This window comes from Coregonus clupeaformis, unplaced genomic scaffold (genome assembly GCF_020615455.1).
Source record: "Coregonus clupeaformis isolate EN_2021a unplaced genomic scaffold, ASM2061545v1 scaf1044, whole genome shotgun sequence".
NCBI classification, from domain to species: domain Eukaryota; kingdom Metazoa; phylum Chordata; class Actinopteri; order Salmoniformes; family Salmonidae; genus Coregonus; species Coregonus clupeaformis.
This window is the reverse complement of record NW_025534498.1, coordinates 19,750-46,620: the sequence shown is the minus strand read 5'-3', so window position 1 is coordinate 46,620 and position 26,871 is coordinate 19,750. Positions and strand designations below refer to the sequence as shown.

The window sequence follows — 26,871 nt, the reverse complement described above, 5'->3', positions numbered from 1 at the left end:
ATTGTACGTGTGGGGTACAGTGTCAGCGTCTGGGTGAAGTGGGGAAACGGAATCAGGCGCAGGACACAGAACTGAGAGATAAATGGCTTTACTAGACTCAAAGTAAACCATAGCAAACCTTCCACGCAGGGAAGAGCAAAACAACAGCTCAACAGACGACGTAACAAAGAACAATCACGCACACACCCAGGAGGGAAAACAGAAGTAATATAGGGAAACTAATAAGCCTAATGAGTAACAGATGTGAAAAATAAAGACAGAACTAGTGAGACACAGAAACATCAATCGGTAGCAGCTAGTACTCCGGTGACGACGACCGCCGAAGCCTGCCCGAGCGAGGAGGAGGGGCAGCCTCGGCCGTATCCGTGACAGACCCAGCTCCGTTCCTCCGGACCGTACCCCTCCCACTCCACGAGATACTGCAGGCCTCCAACCCGACGCCTCGAATCCATGATGGAACGGACCGAGTACGCCGGTGCCCCGTCAATGTCCAATGGGGGCGGAGGAACCTCCCGCACCTCGGACTCCTGGAGCGGACCAGCTACCACCGGCCTGAGGAGAGACACATGGAACGAGGTGTTAATACGGTAATCAGGGGGGAGCTGTAACCTATAACAAACCTCGTTCAACCTCCTCAGGACTTTAAAGGGTCCCACAAACCGCCGACCCAGCTTCCGGCAGGGCAGGCGAAGGGGCAGGTTTCGGGTCGAGAGCCAGACACGGTCCCCCGGTGCATAAACCGGAGCCTCACTGCGGTGGTGGTCGGCACTCGCCTTCTGTCTCCTAATCGCCCTTTGCAGGCATACATGGGCAGCGTTCCTCAGAGCGCCGGAACCATTCATCAACTGCAGGAACCTCGATCTGGCTCTGATGCCACGGTGCCAGGACCGGCTGGTAACCTAGTACACACTGAAAAGGAGACAGGTCAGTGGAGGAGTGGCGGAGGGAATTTTGTACCTCAGAAACCTACCCACATCCTGGTTTACTCTCTCCACCTGCTCATTACTCTCGGGGTGAAAACCTGAGGTCAGGCTGACCGAGACCCCCAGATGGTCCATAAACGCCTTCCAGACCCTCGACGTGAACTGGGGACCCCGATCAGACACTATATCCTCAGGCACCTCGTAGTGCCAGAAGACGTGTGTAAACAGGGCCTCTGCGGTCTGTAGGGCAGTAGGGAGACCGGGCAAAGGAATGAGACGACAGGACATAGAAAACCGATCCACAACGACCAGGATCGTGGTGTTACCCTGTGACGGAGGAAGATCCGTAACAAAGTCCACCGATAGGTGTGACCACGGCCACTGTGGAACGGGGAGAGGTTGTAATTTACCTCTGGGCAGGTGTCTAGGTGCCTTGCACTGGGCACACACCGAACAGGAAGAAACATAAACCCTCACGTCCTGAGCTAAGGTAGGCCACCAGTACTTCCCACTAAGACAGCACACTGTCCGACCAATGCCAGGATGGCCAGAAGAGGGTGACGTGTGAGCCCAATAAATCAAACGATCGCGAACCTCGGACGGAACGTACGCACGACCCACTGGACACTGGGGGGGAGTGGGCTCCGTGCGTAATGCCCGCTCGATGTCCGCGTCAACCTCCCATACCACCGGTGCCACCAGACAAGAAGCCGGAAGTATGGGAGTAGGCTCCCTGGTCCGATCCTCTGAGTCATATAGCCGGGACAGAGCGTCTGCCTTAGCATTCTGGGAACATGGTCTATATGATAGGGTGAACACAAAACGTGTGAAAAACATGGCCCACCTTGCCTGACGAGGATTCAGTCTCCTCGCTGCCCGAATGTACTCCAGATTGCGGTGGTCAGTCAAAATGAGAAAAGGGTGTTTAGCCCCCTCAAGCCAATGTACCCACACCTTAAGAGCTTTCACAACAGCTAACAGCTCCCGATCCCCCACGTCATAGTTTTGCTCCGCCGGGCTGAGCTTCTTCGAGAAGAAAGCACAGGGGCGGAGTTTGGGAGGCGTACCCGAGCGCTGAGACAGTACAGCTCCTATCCCCGCCTCGGACGCGTCCACCTCGACTATGAATTGCAAGGAAGGATCCGGATGAGCCAGCACGGGAGCCGTGGTGAACAGCGCCTTCAGCTGACCAAAAGCCCTGTTCGCCTCAGCTGACCACTGCAGGCGCACCGATCCGCCCTTTAGCAAAGAGGTTATGGGAGCTGATATCTGGCCAAAGCCCCGGATAAATCTCCGGTAGTAGTTGGCAAAACCCAAAAATCGTTGCACCTCCTTTACCGTGGTAGGAGTCGGCCAATTACACACGGCTGAAATGCGGTCACACTCCATCTCGACCCCTGACTCTGACAAGCGGTATCCTAAGAAGGAGACGGACTGTTTGAAGAACAGACATTTCTCAGCCTTAACGTACAGGTCATGCTCCAACAGTCTACCAAGCACCTTGCGCACCAGGGACACATGCTCGTCGCGTGTAGCGGAGTATATTAGAATATCATCTATATACACCACTACACCCTGTTCGTGCAGGTCCCTGAAAATCTAATCGACAAAGGATTGAAAGACTGAGGGAGCATTCATCAACCCGTACGGCATGACAAGGTACTCATAGTGACCAGAGGTGGTACTAAATGCCGTCTTCCACTCGTCCCCCTCCCGGATACGGATCAGATTCTACGCGCTCCTGAGGTCCAATTTTGTGAAGAAGCGCACCACATGCAATGACTCCGTCATACTAGCAATGAGAGGAAGAGGATAGCTGTATTTTACGGTTATCTGATTGAGACCTCGATAGTCAATGCACGGGCGTAAACCTCCATCCTTTTTCTTCACAAAAAATTAACTTGAGGAGGCAGGGAAAGTGGAGGGCCGAATGTATCCCTGTCCCAGAGATTCGGTGACATATGTCTCCATAGCCACCGTCTCCTCCTGTGACAGAGGATACATGTGACTCCTGGGAAGTGCAGCGCCCTCACGGAGATCTATCGCACAATCCCCTCGTCGATGGGGTGGAAATTGAGTCGCCTTCTTTTTACATAACTTTTTTATGAAATTCCCAGCTGCGCCGGAATCTACGAGCGCCCTATGCTGGGAATGTGGGGAAAACTCAGAAAAAATAACATTTATCATCATGTGAGCAACAGGGAGCTCTGGTGTGTTGGGTGCCTACTCACCTGGGATGGTCCCCCAGAACCCTGCCTGCTGCCTCGATTCCATGAGGGTCTTCTCCTGTACCGGCCCGCAGTGTGTCCTCTGCGGCCACAGTTGGTGCAGGAGACCACCCCCTTGCTCGTTCTCTCCGCATCAGCACTTCCAAGCTCCATAGGTGTGGACTCGGAAGTGCTGGGGGATGGACTGGATGGACCCTGATCTGGACGTCCGCGGGTAGCCAACAGGTTATCCAGCAGGATCGATAAATCTACCAGCTGGTCCAGGTTAAGATTAGTGTCCCTGCAGGCCAGCTCCCGACGAACGTCCTCCCGTAGACTGCATCGGTAGTGATCAATCAGGGCCCTCTCATTCCATCCCGCGCTGGCTGCCAGTGTCCTGAAATCCAGGGCGAATTCCTGTGCGCTCCTCCCTCCCTGGCTGAGGTGAAACAGACGCTCCCCCGCCGCTCTCCCCTCAGGCGGATGATCGAATACTGCCCGGAAACGGCAGTATTCGATCGCTCTCGTATCCCGACACGCTCTCATATCCCGAGGGAGCTGGGTGGATGGTGGCCAGGTAAAGCTCCACCTGGAGCAGGAAACCCTTACACCCGGCAGCTGTCCCATCGTATTCCCTCGGGAGCAAGAGCCGAATACCACTGGACCCAGGATTTGAGGGTCTTGATGGAAGAGAAATCGGCGAAGGAGGAGGTGTAGAAAACCCAACTCTCTCCCATCGACCCATGGTGTTGATCACTTGATCCAGAGCTGAACCTAGTCTCTGCAGCATGGTCGCGTGCTGGTGGATGCGTTCCTCCACCGAAGCGCTGGGATCGGGTGTGCCTGCTGACTCCATAAAGGGTGCGTGATTCTGTCAGCGTCTGGGTGAAGTGGGGAAACGGAATCAGGCGCAGGACACAGAACTGAGAGATAAATGGCTTTACTAGACTCAAAGTAAACCATAGCAAACCCTCCACGCAGGGAAGAGCAAAACAACAGCTCAACAGACGACGTAACAAAGAACAATCACGCACACACCCAGGAGGGAAAACTGAGGTAATATAGGTAAACTAATAAGCCTAATGAGTAACAGGTGTGAAAAATAAAGACAGAACTAGTGAGACACAGAAACATCGATCGGTGGCAGCTAGTACTCCGGTGACGACGACCGCCGAAGCCTGCCCGAGCGAGGAGGAGGGGCAGCCTCGGCCGTATCCGTGACATACAGAGATGAGGTAGTCGTTCAAAAATCACGTTAAACACTATTATTGCACACAGAGTCCATGTTATTATGTGACTTGTTAAGCAATGTTTTACTCCTGAACTTATTTAGGCTTGCCATAACAAAGGGGTTGAATATTTACTGACTCAAGTCATTTCAGCTTTTCATTCTTAATTAATTAGTTTAAAAAAGAAAATTCAAACATAATTGCACTTTGACATTATGGGGTATTGTGTGTCGGCCAGCGACACAACATTTCAATTTAATCAATTTTAAATTCAGGCTGTTAACGCAACAATATTTGGAAAAAGTCAAGGGGTGTGAATACTTTCTGAAGGCACTGTATATTGCACACGAAGCAGGCCTACACCCATGTCTTAAATCAAAAGCAGTGCTCTAACAGTGGGTTGTTTTGAGGAAAGAGAAAGGCACAGTGGGAGAGCAGAGGAAGCAATCCATCTGAATCAATCACAACACTACTCTCTTTCTCTCTTCCTCTCTCAGTCCTGCTCTCTTTCACTCCTTTTCCATCTCTCTCTCTCTGCCCTCTTTTGTTTGTCTCTTTCCCTCTCTTCTGGGGTAGCCCAGAACTCTGTCCGGTGGCAGGGAAGGAAAGGGTTAATCCTTCATTCCTTACTGTACTTTGGCAGTGTCCCAAATGCCACCCTAGTGTAGGCCCCATAGGGCTTTGGTCAAAAGGGAATAGTGTGCCATTTGGGACACACACAGCCTTTGTGTGGAAAACAACAAGTCTCTACACTGAGCGCACGGCCCCCTCCGTGCCACACTAAGTATGTCAGCAATGCAAAGACTGGCTGCTATGAGGAATAACCGGATTTCACTCCAGCAGGATTTGTGTGTGTGTGTACTGTGTGTGTCTGTGTGTGTGTACGTGCTTGTGACTGTGTCTGTGACTGTGTCTCCACTCTCTCAATCTCTCTCTCTCTCCCTCTCTCTCTCTGTCTCTGTCTCTCTCTCTGCTGAGGGTATAGGCTGCCCAGCAAACCAAAATTGGTTCTGTGAAAGTTCCCAGAACATTTGTTAGGTCGAGGCAAATGTTATCATAACACCAAAACTTTCCAGTCGTGCTGATGATTATAGAATGGTTGTCTAAAACATTTGCCTGATGTTGCAAGAACGTTCCTAGAACACATTACAAAGTTCTTTAAAGGTTCCCAGAATATTTCATTTGGTTGTGGGAACAGTCTGGAAGGAACATTATGGGGACATCACAAAAGATACAGTGGGGGAAAAAAGTATTTAGTCAGCCACCAATTGTGCATGTTCTCCCACTTAAAAAGATGAGAGGCCTGTAATTTTCATCATAGGTACATGTCAACTATGACAGACAAATTGAGAAAAAAACATCCAGAAAATCACATTGTAGGATTTTTTATGAATTTATTTGCAAATTATGGTGGAAAATAAGTATTTGGTCACCTACAAACAAGCAAGATTTCTGGCTCTCACAGACCTGTAACTTCTTCTTTAAGAGGCTCCTCTGTCCTCCACTCGTTACCTGTATTAATGGCACCTGTTTGAACTTGTTATCAGTATAAAAGACACCTGTCCACAACCTCAAACAGTCACACTCCAAACTCCACTATGGCCAAGACCAAAGAGCTGTCAAAGGACACCAGAAACAAAATTGTAGACCTGCACCAGGCTGGGAAGACTGAATCTGCAATAGGTAAGCAGCTTGGTTTGAAGAAATCAACTGTGGGAGCAATTATTAGAAAATGGAAGACATACAAGACCACTGATAATCTCCCTCGATCTGGGGCTCCACGCAAGATCTCACCCCCGTGGGGTCAAAATGATCACAAGAACGGTGAGCAAAAATCCCAGAACCACACAGGGGGACCTAGTGAATGACCTGCAGAGAGCTGGGACCTAAGTAACAAAGCCTACCATCAGTAACACACTACGCCGCCAGGGACTCAAATCCTGCAGTGCCAGACGTGTCCCCCTGCTTAAGCCAGTACATGTCCAGGCCCGTCTGAAGTTTGCTAGAGTGCATTTGGATGATCCAGAAGAGGATTGGGAGAATGTCATATGGTCAGATGAAACCAAAATATAACTTTTTGGTAAAAACTCAACTCGTCGTGTTTGGAGGACAAAGAATGCTGAGTTGCATCCAAAGAACACCATACCTACTGTGAAGCATGGGGGGTGGAAACATCATGCTTTGGGGCTGTTTTTTCTGCCAAGGGACCAGGACGACTGATCCGTGTAAAGGAAAGAATGAATGGGGCCATGTATCGTGAGATTTTGAGTGAAAACCTCCTTCCATCAGCAAGGGCATTGAAGATGAAACGTGGCTGGGTCTTTCAGCATGACAATGATCCCAAACACACCGCCCGGGCAACGAAGGAGTGGCTTCGTAAGAAGCATTTCAAGGTCCTGGAGTGGCCTAGCCAGTCTCCAGATCTCAACCCAATAGAAAATTTTTGGAGGGAGTTGAAAGTCTGTGTTACCCAGCGACAGCCCCAAAACATCACTGCTCTAGAGGAGATCTGCATGGAGGAATGGGCCAAAATACCAGCAACAGTGTGTGAAAACCTTGTGAAGACTTACAGAAAACGTTTGACCTGTGTCATTGCCAACAAAGGGTATATAACAAAGTATTGAACTTTTGTTATTGACCAAATACTTATTTTCCACCATAATTTGCAAATAAATTCATTAAAAATCCTACAATGTGATTTTCTGGATTTTTTTCCCTCATTTTGTCTGTCATAGTTGACGTGTACCTATGATGAAAATTACAGGCCTCTCTCATCTTTTTAAGTGGGAGAACTTGCACAATTGGTGGCTGACTAAATACTTTTTTTCCCCACTGTATGTTCCCAAAACCCAAAAACTGTCCAGTTGTGCGGATGATTCTACAATATTTATTTTAGGGTGCAAAAAAAACATTCACCTGATGTTACAAGAACGTTCACAGAACACATGTTGTTTGTTCTTTAAAAGTACACAGAATGTTTCTTTAGGCTGTGGGAACATTGTGGGGATATGATAAGTGATAGGTTCCCAAAACACTAAAACTGTCCAGTTGTGTTGACATTCAGATAATGTTTGTATTAAGGTGCACAAAACAGTCCTTTGATGTTGTAAGAATTTGTTGACAGAACACCAGGTCTAAGTTCTTTAAAGGTTCCCAGAACATTTAATTAAGTATGGGAGTTGTCTGGGATGTTGTAAGAATATTATTGTGATATTCACATAGGTTGCACAGAACATTCCCACATCGTTGCAAAATGTTCCACAATTTCCAAATAAGTCAGTTTTTATGACGTCAGCGCATTTGTGTGTCAACGAAGGAATAAACTCTGCATTCGGTGATTACCCTCCTGCGCCTGACTCCTTTCATCACACTCATCACAGAATCACCCACCTGCTATGGAGTCAGCGGGAGAAGAGCGCATGCCTGGAGTCGTGGCACAGGTCCAAGAGCATTCCACGATCCTGGCCAGCTTGGGGGAAGCGATGGATCGGGTTCTTCAGGTCGTCCAATGCCTGGAGAGGAGAGGACCCAATCTGTCTAGACCAGCTGGCCAACCGGATCCAGCCACCTACACCCCAGCACCCGGAGGGATCCAGATATCCCGACCACGGGGGTTTGATGGGACGGCGGCGCTGTGCCAGGGATTCCTCCTTCAAATGGAGCTGTACTTCTCCAGCATCAGGCCGGCGCCATCGGAGCGTGAGAAGGTGTCCATCCTTGTTTCCTGTCTCTGTGGGAAAGCCCTGGAGTGGGCCAACACGGTGTGGAACAAAGGAGGTGCCGCGTTGGAGGACCACGGGGAGTTCGCTCGCCTCTTTCGGGCGGTCTTCGATCGTGCAAGGAGACGATTAAATTTAGTTATCCTCTCCCCCTCATTCCTTCAGTGATTGAGTCAATGCATGGGGCGCGCTTCTTTACTAAGCTAGATCTCAGGAGTGCATACAACCTGGTGCGTGTTCGGGAGGGGGATGAGTGGAAGACTGCATTCAGCACAACCACGGTGCATTATGAATACCTGGTGATGCCCTACGGTTTGATGAATGCTCCATCCGTCTTCCAGTCCTTTGTGAACGAGGTGTTTCTGGATATGCTTGGTCGCGGTGTGGTGGTCTACATCGATGACATCCTGGTATATTCCGCTACTCGCGCCGAGCATGTGTCCCTGGTTCGCAAAGTGCTGGCCCGACTGTTGGAAAATGACCTTTATGCCAAGGCAGAGAAGTGTATGTTTTTCCAGCAGTCCGTCTCCTTCCTCGGATACCGCATTACCACCTCAGGTGTGGAGATGGAGGGAGATCGCATTTCAGCCCTGAGTAATTGGCCGACTCCAACCACGGTTAAGGAGGTGCAGCGCTTCCTTCCGGAGGTTTATCTGGGGCTTTGGCAAGGTTGCAGCTCCCATTACATCCCTGTTGAAGGGTGGGCCGTCCCGGCTCCGCTGGTCGGCTGAGGCTGAACTGGCCTTCAGGAGACTGCGGGGTCTGTTCACCTCAGCTCCGGTACTGGCCCACCCCGATCCATCACTACCGTTCGTAGTGGAGGTGGATGCATCCGAGGTAGGGATAGGCGCTGTCCTGTCCCAACGCTCGGTCACACCACCCAAGCTCCACCCCTGTGCCTTCTTCTCTAAGAAGCTCAGCCCGGCGGAGCAGAACTACGACGTTGGTGATCGGGAACTGTTGGCTGTTGTCCGAGCTTTGACCGTGTGGAGGCATTGGCTCGAAGGGGCGAAACACCCTTTCTTCGTCTGGACGTACCACCATAACCTGGAGTACATCCGGGCAGCGAGGAGGCTGAATCCTCGCCAGGCCAGGTGGGCCCTATTCTTCACCCGGTTTGATTTTACACTGTCATACATTCTGGGTATGAAAAACGTGAAGGCAGACGCACTGTCCCGGCTGTATGACACAGAGGAGAGGCCCAGAGACAACACCCCCATACTCCCAGCCTCCTGCATTGTGGCGCCGGTAGTATGGGCGATGGACGCGGATATAGAGCAGGCATTACGCACAGATCCATCTCCACCGCAGTGTCCAGCTGGGCTGCGGTACATGCCTGCTCTTATCCGTGATCGTCTGATCTTCTGGGCACACATGTCACCCTCCTCTGGTCACCCAGGTATCGGTCGTACAGTGCGCTGCTTGATCGGAAAGTACTGGTGGCCTACCTTGGCTAAGGACGTGAGGGTGTACGTCTCCTCCTGCTCGGTGTGCTCCCAGAGTAAGGCACCTAGGCACCTCCCAGCGGGTAAGCTACAACCTTTATCAGTTCCACAACTCCCATGGTCTCACCTTAGTATAGATTTTTTAACTGATCTTCCCCTCTCCCAAGGTAACACCACCATCCTGGTCGTTGTGGACCGCTTCTCCAAGTCCTGCCGCCTCCTTCCTCTGCCCGGTCTCCCCACGGCCCTGCAGACTGCGGAGGCCCTGTTTACTCACGTCTTCCAGCACTACGGGGTGCCAGAGGATATAGTGTCCGACCGAGGTTCCCAGTTCACGTCCAAGGTTTGGAAGGTGTTCATGGAACATCTGGGGGTCTCGGTCAGCCTGACCTCTGGGTTCCACCCCGAGTCAAATGGGCAGGTGGAACGGGTAAATCAGGATATGGGTAGGTTCCTGCGGTCCTACTGCAAGGACTGGCCGGGGGAGTGGTCGGTGTTCTTGTCATAGGCAGAATATGCCCAGAACTCTCTGCGCCACTCCTCTACTAACCTAACACCATTCCAATGTGTTTTAGGTTACCAACCGGTTCTGGCACTGTGGCACCAGAGCCAGACCGAGGCTCCTGCGCCTGACTCCTTTCATCACACTCATCACACATTCTCAGCATGCAAATTTGTACCTATTTTCTTGCAACATGAGGCAAATATTTTATACAAACATTGTATAATCATCAGCACGACTAGAAAGTATCTGTGTTATGAGAACATTTGACACAACCTAACAAATGTTCTGGGAACTTTCACAGAACCAATTTTGGTTTGCTGGAAAAACATTACTGGTACATTGTGTTATTACATTACCTGGAAACCTAATGAGAACTTTTGGGAATGTTCTGTAGTCGTTGTTACAGATGTTGTGCACAACATTTTAGTGAATGTTAGGAGACCATTCTAAGGATATTTAATTTAAGACATGGGGGAAAAAATGATTTTGCTATCATCCTAACATTAGATAAAACCCTAACTACAACTTCATGGAAATCTTAGCTAATGTTCTGGGAATGTTCCGGTTTGCTGGGTAGGATAATCCTCTCCTAGGCCCTAAGTAATGTTTTGTTTCTGATCTACTATTTAACTTAAAATCAAATCAAATTGTATTTGCCACATGCGCCGAATAAAACAGGTGTAGACATTACAGTGAAATACTTACTTACAAGCCCTTAACCAACAATGCAAAGTAAAACAAATAAAAAAAAAGTGTTAAGCAAAAAAAATTAAAGCAAATAACTAAAGAGCAGCAGTAAAATAATATAACAGTAGGGAGGCTATATACAGGGGGGTACCGGTGCAGAGTCAATGTGCTGGGGCACCGGCTAGTTGCGGTAATATGTACATGTGGGTAGAGTTAAAGTGACTATGCATAAATAATAAACAGAGTAGCAGCAGAGTAAAAAAGGGGGACGGGGTGGGGGTGGGGGGGCAGTGCAAATTGTCCGGGTAGCCATGATTAGCTGTTCAGGAGTCTTATGGCTTGGGGGTAGAAGCTGTTGAGAAGCCTTTTGGACCTAGACTTGGCGCTCCGGTACCGCTTGCCGTGCGGTAGCAGAGAGAACAGTCTATGACTAGGGTGGCTGGAGTCTTTTACAATTTTGAGGGCCTTCCTCTGACACCGCCTGGTATAGAGGTCCTGGATAGCAGGAAGCTTGGCCCCAGTGATGTACTGGGCCGTACGCACTACCCTCTGTAGTGCCTTGCGGTCAGAGGCCGAGCAGTTGCCATACCAGGCGGTGATGCAACAAGTCAGGATGCTCTCGATGGTGCAGCTGTATAACTTTTTGAGGATCTGAGGACCCATGCCAAATGTTTTCAGTCTCCTGAGGGGGAATAGGCTTTGTCGTGCCCTCTTCACGACTGTCTTGGTGTGTTTGGACCATGATAGTTCGTTGGTGATGTGGACACCAAGGAACTTGAAGCTCTCAACCTGTTCCACTACAGCCCTGTCGATGAGAATGGGGGCGTGCTCAGTCCTCTTTTTTTCCCTGTAGTCCACAATCATCTCCTTTGTCTTGATCACGTTGAGGGAGAGGTTGTTATCCTGGCACCACACGGCCAGGTCTCTGACCTCCTCCCTATAGGCTGTTTCACCACTGTTGTGTCGTCAGCAAACTTAATGAAGGTTTTGGAGTCGTGCCTGGCCATCCAGTCATGGGTGAACAGGGAGTACAGGAGGGGACTGAGCACGCACCCCTGAGGGGCCCCCGTGTTGAGGATCAGCATGGCAGATGTGTTGTTACTTACCCTTACCACCTGGGGGCAGCCTGTCAGGAATTCCAGGATCCAGTTGCAGAGGGAGGTGTTTAGTCCCAGGATCCTTAGTTTAGTGATGAGCTTTGAGGGCACTATGGTGTTGAACGCTGAGCTGTAGTCAATGAATAGCATTCTCACGTAGGTGTTCCTCTTGTCCAGGTGGGAAAGGGCAGTGTGGAGTGCAATAGAGATTGCATCATCTGTGGATCTGTTGGGGCGGTATGCAATTTGGAGTGGGTCTAGGGTTTCTGGGATAATGGTGTTGATGTGAGGCATGACCAGCCTTTCAAAGCACTTCATGGCTACAGACGTGAGTGCTACGGGTCGGTAGTCATTTAGGCAGGTTATCTTAGTGTCCTTCTGCACAGGGACTATGGTGGTCTGCTTGAAACATGTTGGTATTACAGACTCAGTCAGGGACATGTTGAAAATGTCAGTGAAGACACTTGCCAGTTGGTCAGCACATGCTCGGAGTAGACGTCCTGGTAATCCGTCTGGCCCTGCGGCCTTGTGAATGTTGACCTGCTTAAAAGTATTACTCACATCGGCTATGGAGAGCGTGATCACAGTCATCCGGAACAGCTGGTGCTCTCATGCATGCTTTGTAGTCTGTAATAGTTTTCAAGGCCTGCCACATCCGACGAGCGTCAGAGCCGATGTAGTACAATTCAATCTTAGTCCTGTATTGACTCTTTGCCTGTTTGATGGTTCGTTGGAGGGCATAGCGGGATTTCTTATAAGCTTCCGGGTTAGAGTCCCGCTCCTTGAAAGCGGCAGCTCTAGCCTTTAGCTCAGTGCGGATGTTGCCTGTAATCCATGGCTTCTGGTTGGGGTATGGTCACTGTGGGGACGACGTCATCGATGCACTTATTGATGAAGCCAGTGACTGATGTGGCGTACTCCTCAATGCTATCTGAAGAATCCCGGAACATATTCCAGTCTGTGCTAGCAAAACAGTCCTGTAGCTTAGCATCTGCGTCATCTGACCACTTTTTTATTAACCGAGTCACTGGTGCTTCCTGCTTTAGTTTTTGCTTATAAGCATGAATCAGGAGGATAGAGTTATGGTCAAATTTGCCAAATGGAGGGTGAGGGAGAGCTTTGTATGCGTCTCTGTGTGTGGAGTAAAGGTGGTCTAGAGTTTTTTTTCCTGTGGTTGCACATTTAACATGCTGGTAGAAATTAGGTAGAACGGATTTAAGTTTCCCTGCATTAAAGTCCCCGGCCACTAGGAGCGCTGCCTCTGGATGAGCGTTTTCCTGTTTACTTATGGCCTTATACAGCTCATTGAGTGCAGTCTTAGTGCCAGCATTGGTTTGTGGTGGTATATAGACAGCTACGAAAAATATAGAAGAAAACTCTTGGTAAATAGTGTGGTCTACAGCTTATCATGAGATACTCTACCTCAGGCGAGTAAAACCTTGAGACTTCCTTAGTATTAGATTTTTTGCACCAGCTGTTGTTTACAAATATACACAGATCGCCACCCCTTGTCTTACCGGAGTCAGCCGTTTTATCCTGACGATGTAGCGTATATCCCGCCAGCTGTATGTTATTAATGTCGTCGTTCAGCCACGACTCGGTGAAACATAAGATATTACAGTTTTTAATGTCCTGTTGGTAGGATAACCGTAATCTTAGGTCGTCTACCTTATTTTCAAATGATTGAACATTGGCTAATAGGATTGATGGAAGAGGCAGTTTACTCGCTCGCCGTCAGATCCTTACAAGGCACCCCGATCTACGTCCACGATATCTCCGTCTCTTTCTCATGCGAATGACGGGGATTTGGGCCTTGTCGGGTGTCTGTAGGATATCCTTCGCGTCTGACTCGTTGAAGAAAAAATCTTCGTCCAATACGAGGTGAGTAATCGCTGCCCTGACATCCAGAAGTTCTTTATGGTCATAACAGACGGTGGCAGAAACATTATGTACAGAATTGCTGTAAAAACTTGTGGTCAATGTTGGGAGTTGCTCTTGCACGCCAAGGTTGATAACAGTTCCCTATTAATTGAATGATTAGCTTGTGAATCAATGTGTTGTTTCATGTTTGCTAGACACTGTATCGATGTCCTACAGAAGTCGCTGTATTATACGATAAATGATTTGAGCCTCACACACACATACACACACTTGCGAACACAATGCCACATGCTGATGAGCAACCCTAAAGGTATGAGGTAGTGGCTGGAGCACAATGGACAGTGTTGACACAGTCAGTCTGTTGTTCTGTCATTGGTATCTGACAGCACACTCCTGCCTGTATGGGCAGGACACACCCACCTCAACTCTCAGGATATGACTGAATATCTGACAATGAATGACTGACACACACCTGATTTACAGGACACACAAGCGTATGTCCACCTATAACCTACAATGTCATTTTATGAGAGCTTATAAGAGAGTGAGGGAGAGCATGTGTCTGCCTACCTCTATGCATAATAGACACAGGACTTCAACAGGACCTACACTAGGATAGGGGAACCCAAAGCAACTCCCTGAGGGGTTATGTGAAGGCAGGGGAAGTTCCCACTAGGTTAGGAAACCCTGTTTCTGGGCTCATCTATGCCACATAAGAGAAGGCAAACCACCACAAATAACAGACCCCCCCCCACACTCCAACAATGCAGGGAGGCCACAGGGCAGCAGCAGAGTTTACATAATAAGGAAGTGAGGCCTGCTGGGAGAAGCTAGGACAGGACAGTCAGGGTACAGACAGGGCAGGGAGAAGTAGGTACCCACCCAGACTAACCCCCCAGCCATCCCTGCCCTGTCTTGCCATAACTAGGGCCAGGAGTTTTTTTCCCCAGACCACCTGACCTGCCGATACATCCTAGACAGGTGACGGGAGATTTAGTCTGAAGAGAGTATGATGGCCTTGAGCTAGACACTTTTCAAACGCCTCTCAATTTCAACATGCACATTATGTCTAAAGAAACATACATTTACAAACGGTCATTGGAGTGTTTGCTGAGAAAGGAAAGTGTATCACTTCTATAAGGGGGCTTTCGAACCAAATTGGTCTGGAGTGGTTTTTACAGCTCTGGTACATTTTCCTCCTTAGTTCAGTTCGTTTGGACTGGTGTGAACACTCCGTCAGCACTCGGGAGCACACTAAACAAAGAACCGTTGTTCACTCAAAAAAGGTGGTCTCGGTCCGATTCCATTTGTACCGTGCTGCACGGTATTCCGAAACGTCTGTACTTTTTCTATACTAGAACATGAACAATGAATTTTTGTAATTTTCGGAATTTCTGTCAAATGTGTCTCACGGATCAACACTGTCTATCAGCGCAGCCGATTTCCCCCTTATAGCGCGAAAGCACTGTGCTTGCTCCACTTAGCCTGCACTGATAGTCTGGACTGCATCTTGTTAGCTCCCCACTCATGCTGCACAGAAGTTAACACACTTGAATAATGCGAAACAGCATGTAAAAATGTTGAAACTGTTAATTACTGTTCACAAAACAATGTCCATACAGGCTAGACCACTTTACAATTCATGAAATTACCAGTAGCTTCCTGCTTTGTTGGCTAACTTTTCTTTCTAGCTTACAGCTTTGTTTGTGATAATATGCAAACCATAGCGCAACATATGCTGATTTTAACGTTGATTGATCCCAAAGATTATCTATTGCCTTAGTGTACTGACTCCGGGCCGCCCCCTTCTTGCCTGGTGAATGACGTCATTACTGGGTAAAGACACAGTGCACACTTTTATCAAATAAGCGACTCCTATGCGAATTTTATTTATCAGTACAATAAAATAAGTCCCAAATGGAAGGGAAACAGATTGTTCTGTTCATCTGTATCCCCATGAAATCAGCCAAAACAAGCTCAATAACTCAATGCATGAACACATTCCTATTGATTATCTGCATTTATGTGAATAGGCCTAGGCTACATGTTGATTTACCCAGTTTATCAATAGAGATTTACCATTCAAATAAAGAATTACCATTATGTTATGTAGTTAGATTGTAAAAACAAAGTCAAATTGATTGTATGATTGTATAATTGGTTCATTATTGCATGCATGGCTGTTTGTGAAAAATGTTGACGCGAAAAATGTGAAATGTAACGATATTGAACTCAAAAGATGCCCAACGATTGAACAGAGCAGTAGCTGAGTTTATCTGTCTGGATCAAGTGCCATTCTGTGACTTTGGTTAATATGCCTTCTTTTTTTGCAGCGGTATCGTTTTGGTATTGAGTATTGTGATGGTATCGAGAACTGTGATACTTAACCTGGTATCGAAGTCCAAATTCTGGTATCGTGACAACACTAATAGGCTACTGAATATAGCTTATTCACGTCACAGTTAGAGCGGATATTGAGCTGTTTCCTCCCGCATGTTGTTGGAAGACCAAAGTGAAAGTAATATGAAGTTTGGGACACACAAGTTACGCTTCTTCATAATCATAGATGGATTTAACATAAGCATTTATTTCCAATAAACAGATGATTCATGGTTTTGTTTAGGCATTCTAGTTCATTTGACATTTGCCAATGTGAAACCAACCAGACCAAATGAAAAAAATACAATGTAACAAATAACCAAACTTTGATTCGAACTATAGCTCAGAACTGTGTACAAACGCAGAAATACACAGTATCCAACCACCCACAGGAGGGCCAGCCTTAACACACTGAAGCTAAGCCTTGAGTCTCCACACAATCATCCACTCCTGATTGACAGCTGACTGCCTTTGTTTAGCCACCAGTGTTAAACAAACAAACAAAGCTAAATCTCACCAGAAATGTGTGTGAGTGCAACAGATAAATATAATCTCTAGCCCACACAACAACAACAACAACAACTAGCTCTCATCTCAACCCCGCGGCTACAGCCAGACAGCACAATGAAAAACATTTGGGAAATGGATTTAATCTGCGTTGAGAGAAAACAAAAGTCTGATTTAATTGAATGGAGTTAATGTAAGTATTTTTTATTTTATGTCAGGTAATGTGAGTGTTTTCCTAAGGGATGAGCAGAAGACAGACGGTCCGTGTGGAATTGAATCTGCTCATTTAGAAATGAACGTGACTAATTTAATCATAAAAGTATTTCATTTAGTGGAGATGAGTTTGAAAACTTTTCGCTCTCCTTCTCTCTACGTATTCAGTTTTTCTTAAATTGGTCTATTCTGATTCCTGGAAATGATGTGGCATAATAACTTGCAAAGGTGAGGGAATACCATTTCAATATGTAAAATTCATATGAAAAATTCCTTGACAATATTAATATCAAGATCAATCTGGTGACAATATTGATAAATTCAACATAGCTTATCGTCTTTGCCTGACACTTGACCAATAATGGCATCTGTGAGTTTACAACATGTTTAGCTTTAACATGCTTACTTAATGTCACTGATAAGACTGCTGGCAGTCATCATCCTTGACACTATACTCATATCTCTGGATATCATCAGATCAGGGCTATTTAGCCCATATCAGTTAGAAAACAGGTTTTCACAACTGAAAACTCTTGACAAATGCAGAGCATAAAACACAGCTAAAGACTAGCGAGCAAAGAAAGGCCAGAGTAAAGATTTTCGCCACTGTAAGGCCTTTGACTCGATCATTTCTCAAAGTTCAGTCAATCCAAATAATACATTCATTATTCGATGGAGACACTTGGCGAATGATCATACGTCTCATCAATATCAAACAACATGGCGCTCTGACTATAAATAATCAAATAAGTTCCAGTGATTTTCAGTTCCTAAATAACGCTACATAATTCAGAGAAAGAAGAACAAAAAAAATCTATATAATTACCGTTTCTGCCGTTCTACTAATTTCTCTGTGTTGTGTTTGAGAAATTCAAATCCAGTGTCGGAATACCCCTGCCAAAACATCTGAGACGGAAGGCCCAGATGGTTTGGGCATAGACATAATGTTAATGAGTGGGGTAACGCTGAGGCAAACCTGTCAACTTACTGTTGATGTGGTCGATGTAGTAGATGCCAATCTGAGGGTCGTATGAGGCCTCCCATCCCCACGGTAACTCGTCTCCCACACAGTCCGCAAACGACAGGGGCTTCGTCAACCTGAGAGAGAGAGAGAGAGAGAGAGAGAGAGGGAGAAAAACGTACAGTATCTATACATTTACATTTTAGTCATTTAGCAGACGCTCTTATCCAGAGCGACTTACAGTTAGTGAGTGCATACATATTTTTATTTATTTTTCATACTGGCCCCCCGGGGGAATCGAACCCACAACCCTGGCGTTGCAAACGGCCATTCCCTCCCCTACCCTGGACGACGCTGGGCCAATTGTGCGCCGCCCCATGGGTCTCCCGGTCACGGCCGGCTATGACAGAGCCTGGATTCAAACCAGGATCTCTAGTGGCACAGCTAGCACTGCGATGCAGTGCCTTAGACCACTGCGCCACTCGGGAGACAGACACAGAAACACATGAAACGTAAAGCTAGTGCATATCGTAAACAATATATAAACTACATAATGTGGTTCATTCATATAAAAAGAAGAGTAAGAAGAAAAACCATAAAGGAATCATCCATTACTACAACGCTGGTTTATAGTGACTTCCGTCAGAGGCCATAGACTGTCTATAACTTTTCATGTGAAAGACCTAGTGACCTTAGAAACTAGAGTCCAAAAAGACAAGCCACTAAACAACAACAACATACACCACTGGAGCATCCAGCAGTAACAGTAACACATTCCTGAGTGACCAAAGTCTAAAGCTGCCGGCGTGGTACCACTCACTCAGCCAAGGCCCTTTCTGTTACTGTGTGGCTGGCTGTGGGCTGGGGGAAGTCTGGCTAGACAGGGAGAGAGAAGGGACACTAAACCACTGTGCCTTCTATTTGGGATGCGTTGCCCAAGGACTGGCTGGGTGGCTGCCTGAACATTGTTCCCGCACTCCTTTCTACTGGTAGTTTGGATGACTTGGCTCATGCAGACACTAGACTAGAGACAGCCAAGTTCACTGGCAGGGTCATGACAAGATGGGGGTGGGGAACGGGTGTAGGAGTGAGAGGGAGAGAGTGGTTTTGGAAGAATGTGTTGCATCTTTGAAACTCCTAAATCTGTTTGAGAAACTGGGACCGAATCTATATCGGATAAGTCTAAGACTGTGGGCAATGGGTATTCACTTGGAGTTTAAGCCAAGACAGCATGCCGCCCCGCGTACTTCACTGTGTTTATTCAGTGCACTCTCACTCTAAGATACACAAACGCTAATGCAAACAAACAGGTGCACCCACACACACACACATCTCTACTGGCCTGGGCGGCTGTCAGTCTGGTATGCACGCTCCCTCTCGGCTGTAAACGTTAAAAATTAGACAGGCGGTATTCCTGGTATGCCCCCTCGGCTGGGCCGGCCAACTATCGCACTCCGTACACCACCGACGACCTTTGAACTCAGAAGCCAGTCTCTGGACTCGTCTGCTATCCTCGCACTGTCCTCCTATAGGTATTGGCCTACTATAACGATTACCTACAGTTATTACTCTGCTACTAGTTTAGCATCAGTGTGGCTGTTCAACTGAAGAATGAATGCATGAATCAAGCGTTTGACGAGCTAAAACCTCCACACTATCAGTAGACCAATCACTAACATCACACTGATCAAACCAACACTTTACTGTTTGGACACAGGCCCAACACCGAGAAATGTACAACACTCAGTGAGGTCAGCAGCAACACTAAGCAATGTCAAAATAGAGACCGTACTGAAGTGACAGGATAGGGACCGCCCTCCTCCCTCTCCACTATGGTGTGACTATTGAGACATCTTCTGACAGGTAGTCTGCCCCTCAGTGTGTGTGTGTGTGTACCACATTCCAGAAATTGATAACTCACTCACACCTTGGCTACCCCCCCCACCCCCCATGAGATGTCACCCAACTGCCATGTCACACATTCTGTATCACCATACACACATCCTCATTGTGCTCTGAACCCTCTCACACACACAATGCCCAGCCCAACACCTCCCTCAGCCCCATACATCACCTCGGGGGGCACCTCCTCCCCCTGCACAATAACCAAGACTGTTACAAATGACATCATGTCCAAAATGTCCAAAAGAGAGAAAAGTGTTAATCTGGCCCTGCACACATCTGAGGACAAATCATTGAGATTGCCAGCCACACAGTCGGCGGTGGGACACAAAGACCTGGACTGGAGCTTGTTGCTGTGGCTGAGATAAGATATCTGACTGACTAGCACCTTTTGATGCGTCCCGACCAACAGAAGGAGCCAAACATCACCACTACAGAGTGGAGTGTGTGTGTGTGTGTAGAGGAGGTATGTGAGGGAGAGATAAGAGGAAGACAACAGGGGAGGTGGGATGGGATGATTGGACGGTACACTGTCCACTGTCGTCATGGTAATAATGATCCAAGGTCTCTAGGCCTATTTCTTACCGCAATGGTCGGCTGAGGGGACATAAAGAGACTCCCATTAGTCACTGTCTCTGACAGTATCTCCTGAACAGGGTGATTGTTGAGGGTTGAATGGATGTGAGAAACAACCTGTAACCATCCTAACAATGGAAATCCCAAATGTGAGGTAGCGCTTTGTTTTCTGGACAAAGCCAATTTTGCACCTAAGTAATTAGCCTATCAGACCACAACAAAACAAACTAGTTGCTACGTCTGGGGAGACGGGCCTATTTTGTTGAAATTGACTTTCACACGAGAGTGCTGACCCCTGTGTCAAGAGATGCTATACGGAAGAGGTCAGTAACAGGCATGCAGGCTTTTGTTCAAGCCCAGCTGACACCTAATTCAACTGAACATTACAACCTTGGTTAGCTGAATACAAGTGCAAACATACAGTAGTAGGCTACTAGATAGATTCACTTTTGAAAGAGACACATTGACAGCCTTCGCCTAGCCCCTAGGAATCTGTTGGCCGGCCAGTCCCAGACAGTGAAGGAGCAGGAAACCGTGGCCTGTGGACGGCCATGTGTGTCGCACATTACAGGCCGCGGCCATGTTTTCTGGTCTCCAAGGCTACCGCACACTCTTGTTTTTGTCTCTCCACCCTCTTCCCTCTATTCCCCTCTTCCTCTCTCTTCTCTCTCTGTCGTTCAGACCCAAGCACAGATGCCAGCAGCTCTGAAAAGCCACGATTTACATCACTTATTTTATTATCGTTCTTCTTCTTGTCTCTTTTTCCCCCCTACCAAGCCAACAACGTCATACAGAGCGCCAAAAAAAGAAGAAGAAAAAAGAGAGAGAGGGAAGACTTTTGTGGCAGAGGCCGTGCTTTTACAAATTCGACCCAATTAAACGGGTCAAGCTCCAAACAGAGAGGGCAAAAATAATTTGTGTGTGTCTGTATGTGTATGGGAGGGAAGACACTTGGGCTGGAATCTTATCTATGCCTCCTCTTCTGGAAATAAATGTTTTTGGGGCTGGAGCAGTGAGGAGGAAGACATATACATTTCTCTCTTTTCTGGGGGATTTAGACAGGGAGGGAGGGAGGGCTCTGGAATGTGGTGCAGCCCTCTGACACTGCCTCTTATTCTCAGCCCCTCTCTCATAAATCTGAGATCTGGATGGCTGGGCCTTTCAGACGTCAGGGGGAGGAGAGAGAAAGAAGGAGGGAAAAAGAGAGAGGAAGGAGGAAAGAGGACGGCTGAGGGAGAGGTGAAATAAAAAAAGGGGGGTGGCAGAGGGGGAAGAGTGAGAGGGGGACAGAGAAAGAAGAGAGAGGGATGGAGAGTGCGAGAGATTGAAATAATTTGTCAACCATACTGTAGAACCTTTCACAACGTTAGATCTCTCCTGTCAGTTAGGCCTTGGCCTACTTTGAGAGGCAAAGCAAGGGAGAAATTGAGAGAAAGGTGGAAAAAAAGAGGGGGATTCCTTTTCCTGCCAAAAATGTGTATTCCCCCTCTGGCCAGCCAGGGTCCCCTCTGCTTGACTGAACAGAACAGGTCTAGTCCCTGGCCTGGCTGTAACCATGGGGATGAGAGGGGATGAAGTGCAGGTGAAGCAGGAGACAGTCTTGGCGCGGCGGAGTGCTATGCTAAGGGTGGGAGGGTCCGCACTCGCACACATCCATATCTTTCCAAAATGCATCCTTTTGGGATAAATCAGGGGATATTGCGTTGACAGGGCTCGTGCTCTCCAACTTTACTTCATAATACCAGAGTACAGGGGTAGATCATTTGTAAATATGAAACACCTGTTGATCTCTGGCAATGGGAGTTTTCCCAATTCCCATACACGAATCCATCCTATGATGAAAAGTTCCATCCTATGTCAATGGAGAATCATTTATGGATAAATTATACGGATGAAGTGAGTTATTCATGTTATGCATGTTTTTGTTCCAGCGATCCATCACTTCATGGTTATTATGATGCACTGAACCTGTACCTCGCAACCAAACAAAACAATATGATGGCAACATTCAACAAATCATAGGACATTTCTGCAAAATGCATCAAGTCGCCTTCCTTCCTGTGCAGTCAAATGGCAAACTCTCTAATGTTTCTGTCAAGGGGTGCTGAAGGTGGGTGTGGTGCATGAATCAAGCGCAGGACGCAGAAGCTCAGTCCAAAAGACTTTAGTGCAATATTCACGTAGAAAATAAGCACAATAAGCCCGAAGGCGAAATAACGGCGCACACAGGCGTCAAACAAACGGCGCACTAACGTGCGAAAAACCTCTCCAAGACACTGGAGGGAAGTACGTAGCTCCAACACGAAACAGAAGAGCAATCACACACAAAGACAAACACACACAACGAGAACTAAATAGGACACTAACGAGGACTAACATGACACAGGTGTACAACATCAAGACAAAACCAAACGAACATGAAACATAGATCGGTGGCAGCTAGTACTCCGGGGACGACGACCGCCGAAGCCTGCCCGAACCAGGAGGAGGAGCAGCCTCGGCCGAAACCGTGACAGTTTCCAAGCTGTCAACAAGTTGCCGCAATTAACACCATTAACTTTAATTATGAATTAAGTGCATAGGCCTACAGTGGCATCACATTACTACCAGCCAGTAGTGACGGGGATAAATAGATACAGTTACATATTACAATATTATTTTTAGACTATATTATATAGATATTTTACTCCAAGTATCGATTTTTAATTTGTTTTGCTGCTGTAGTTAGCATTAGCTAGCTCTAGTCATCTGTACCTGCGCCAAAACTCCGGTATTTTTCATCCTATAGCTTGTTCTCCATCTTCTTTTTAAATAGTGAGGCAATATGTTTTCAACACTTTTATTTCCCTGACTGATGAAAACTTGTTTTCTCATGCTCTCTTGTCTCTCTGCAGCAGACAATATAGTCAGCAATATGTTTGGGACATCAAATCACAAGTAAATCACAGCATCAAATCGCAGTACAATTAAAATTGCAATACATATCATATCGGCATCTAAGTATCCTGATAAGATCGTATCTTGAGGTCCCTGGCAATTCCCAGCCCTACAAGCTAGGCAGCGCAATCTCTGCCGGGCCCATATTCATAAAGTCTCAGAGTAGGACTACTGATCTAGGAACAGGTCTGCTCTATCCATGTAATCTTATTGATTATGATCTAAACGACTGATCCTAGTTCAGCAATGCTACTCTAAGAAGATTTTTGAATACAGGCCCTGAGCTAACCTTGTGACAGACAGAATACCTAGAAATAAATAGTCTGTAGCATATCAAGCTGAAATAACTGGATGGAGTAATAACAACAATAATGAATTTAACTTGTTTAACACAATCTCAAAGTGCATAGTAGGCCGGATGAGTAAGCTGATCCTAGATCTGTGCCTACCTGCAACTTCTCTCCTAAACAGGACTCTGAGGTGTAGCAGAGTTGGCAAGAGCAGGGCATGCCGCCAAAGCTATGGCCGCCGGTAACACAAGGGATATATTAGTCAAGCGAACCCTCATCTCAGTACACACTATCTTTATAACCGTTTTGTTCTTCACAACAATGTATCGACAGATAATACAGGGCCAGTAACAATAGTAGCCTAATACTAGTAGACCTACATATCCCCATGGGTCAAAGATGCTTTTTATACCGTGAACATATCACAGTAAGGTCCTTAAGGTCCTAAATACCGTTAGCATTTCTGAGCCTGGGCCAAGATTGAGATTGTGAAAAGGGGCTGAGTATGATTCCCTAGAATCAGAGGTATTAGCCTATCATTCTAGGAGGTTCATATCATTCTAGAATGTGTAGAATGTGTCGAATCTAGACGCAGTTCAGGTGGAGGGAGGGAACCATGGATAATGATGATTTGGCTGGTTTCTTAAGTGGGAGCAACTTGATAAATATAATTCACAATGCCTGGTGGTGTTGGTGGTGGTCTCATAGGAATGACTGGCATGCCACCTGTTATAGGCTAGCAGTTTTCTAACAGTATAAGGCATTAAGACACACTATAGAAGCATTTGGCTTCAGTTATACCCTCGCTCGTTTAGCTTAGGGGAGACTTAGTGAGCACAGACTGGAACATCGTTTTTCAGCACAGTGTCACATGGCCTTCTCTTTAGACTCTTTAGGTTTCAATCAGCAACACACATCTGACATACATATGTGAGGCATCAATGACAACACTATAGGACTACTGTTGTGATTGCTATGAAGCAAGTTGATTTAAATAATATAACTTAGGCTAATGCCTAGAATTGTTCAGTCATTGAGCGTTTTAATCAATCGCCCCATGTTCTATCCATGCCTGACTCAACACTGTAACGTATAACTAATATAGCATTAACGAATCTCACATTTCCATAGGGCGGCTAGCCATTATCGTTCATTTACAGTCGTACTGTCTGACCAATTATCCTCATAATTAGAGCTTAATGGTTTGTCATAAGTGGCTTGTGTCGTGTGGTGAACCCTATGTAATAAAAGCCGGGTAAGAAAGACCTCAATTGAATTAAGTGCGCGTGTCAATACCGGCTAATGTACAGAATTAGCCTATTATTGAAAGCAATGGGCTGTTAGGTTACTTCCTCCCCATGAAATTAGCCTATAATAATATGCCAATCAAATATGCTACAGTTTAAGATTATTGTGTTGCATGTGAAATATTTTTTTTTCCTCCAATACCAAGGCACAGCATATCATGCGGCATGTCAGTGATTAGTGAGCTAGAGCATACCTGATCATATGAGGCCACATACATCTGGACCGGAGGCCTCCACTTCTCCAGAGCAAATTTATTTTGGGGATCTCAGATTCCCATATTTTTCATGACAATGTAATAAAATATTTACAAAAGCCAAAACGGTAACTTCTGGGAAGCTGGTGCTTTAAACGTGTCATGGAATCTACCATTTCGGAGTGAGTGATGAATGATCAGGGTCCTTTCAGAGTGCAGGAGACTCCACTTTCTTCCATAGCGTTTCTGCTTAGCATTTTAATTGTCTTTTCATAGATAACTAGATAGTAAGTATAGCCATCTGTAATGAAATAACTTATTTTACTGTAATAACTTTAGTATTGCTTTTATTTTGTACGTATTTGCTTCTCTGATCGAATGGAATCATACGCAGTAGAAGTTCTAGAATCTCAGCAACAACAGAGCTCACGAGTTTGCTGTAGTTGCATAAAATGAGCACGTGAAATGTTGGTTCGGTAGCTTGCTAACTCATAAGAATAATGTTGCTAGCTACGTTAGCTAGCTATGACTTGTTGAATCCTCATTGAAATTGTGAAACAGTTAGCTAGCCAAGCTAATGAATTTATTCCATAACCATGGCATGACAAAGTTAGCTATCCAGTTAGCAAACTATAGCTAGTTGCTAGCTACATCCGGCATAGCCAGCTGAAATTCCATTTCTCTAAACCAGGGTTTCCCAAACTCGGTCCTGGGGCCCCCTCTGGGTGCACGTTTAGTTTTTTTAACCTAACACTACACATCTGATTCAAATAATCAAAGCTTGATGATGAGTTGATTATTTGAATCAGCTGTATAGTGCTAGGGCAAAAACCAAAACGTGAACTCTGGGGGCCCCCAGGACCGAGTTTGGGAAACCCTGCTCTAAACTATGCAACTAGCTATCAGTTATCACAGTTTTTGCAATAGCTAGATATGCTCAAATGACACGTTCTGCACGTTCTTGCAATAACATTAGCTATGCTAGCTAACTTAGCAAAGGCGTGTTGATAGTTTCACACTATAAAAATACAACTAGCTACTGTAACAGTTACTGTTCAAGGCATTCCCTTTTTCGAAACCCTTTGCTTCGTTACGTAAAAGTTTGTATAAACTGTTTATAAACTGTTTACAAATGCTGCCTGTGTCAACTTCGCAAATTTTCGCTAACAGCCGCTCTCTTGCTTACCTGTCCCTCGGGTCTATCCAACTTGTTTGTTTAGTGTTGTGGTCGATATAAAACACTTTGCCGTCAAAGTCCCTCGCTTCTTCCCAGCCGTCGGGTAGCGGCAGCTGGCCATTCCCCTTTCTAGGCATGTTCATCTTCTAAAAGTTCCGCCATAAGTACGGTAAAAACTCCAGTGGAATACTAAAAATCGACGAAAAACTCAGTAAAGATCCATGTTTTGCCTTCCCCTGTCCTCCATCTTGGGTTCCTAGCTGAACACATAGGCCTGGACAGACAGACTTGACTCCGTTCCCAGCCAACGGTGCATTAGCATATCATTAGCATAAATCTATTTGCATGCACATTCCTGAGTGTTGCATTCCTGCGGCTTAACCCTTTCCAAGACATCACCGGCGTAAAATGTGTGTTGTCAAGACAACTTGTTACACTGGTCCCATCCAAGTATTTGGTCCCATCCCCACGGGACACATTACACCGCCGCGTTAAATTGTTTTGTTATCGGCCGCTGGTAGAAAACGTTTTGGAATGGTGAAATATGCACCATTGCAAAAGATAGGCAGATAGATGGGACAGTGACAGGGATGAAATATGATACGTCCCCAGATAATTAAATATCTACATACACTTGGGGAAAATAATTATTGAACATAATAATATAGAAAGTTTAACAACACTGCATAACTTTAAAGGGACAATCTGTGATTGCTGAAATACAAACAAAGTCTT

The 26,871-nt window shown here is 46.5% G+C and overlaps 1 protein-coding gene across 1 annotated transcript in view; it reads right to left on the bottom strand.

The window, feature by feature from the left end:
- The window catches only part of LOC121554137 (protein WWC2), a 51,907-nt gene extending 25,476 nt beyond the window's left edge, over positions 1-26,431 (bottom strand). Inside the window, exons 1-2 of the mRNA XM_045217378.1 lie at positions 26,146-26,431; positions 17,781-17,890 (exon numbers count right to left, since the gene is read on the bottom strand). Coding sequence (XP_045073313.1) covers positions 17,781-17,890; positions 26,146-26,279 — 244 coding nt within the window. The 5' untranslated portion in view covers positions 26,280-26,431. The remainder of the gene's footprint in view (positions 1-17,780; positions 17,891-26,145) is intronic.
- Positions 26,432-26,871: the final 440 nt, after the last annotated feature.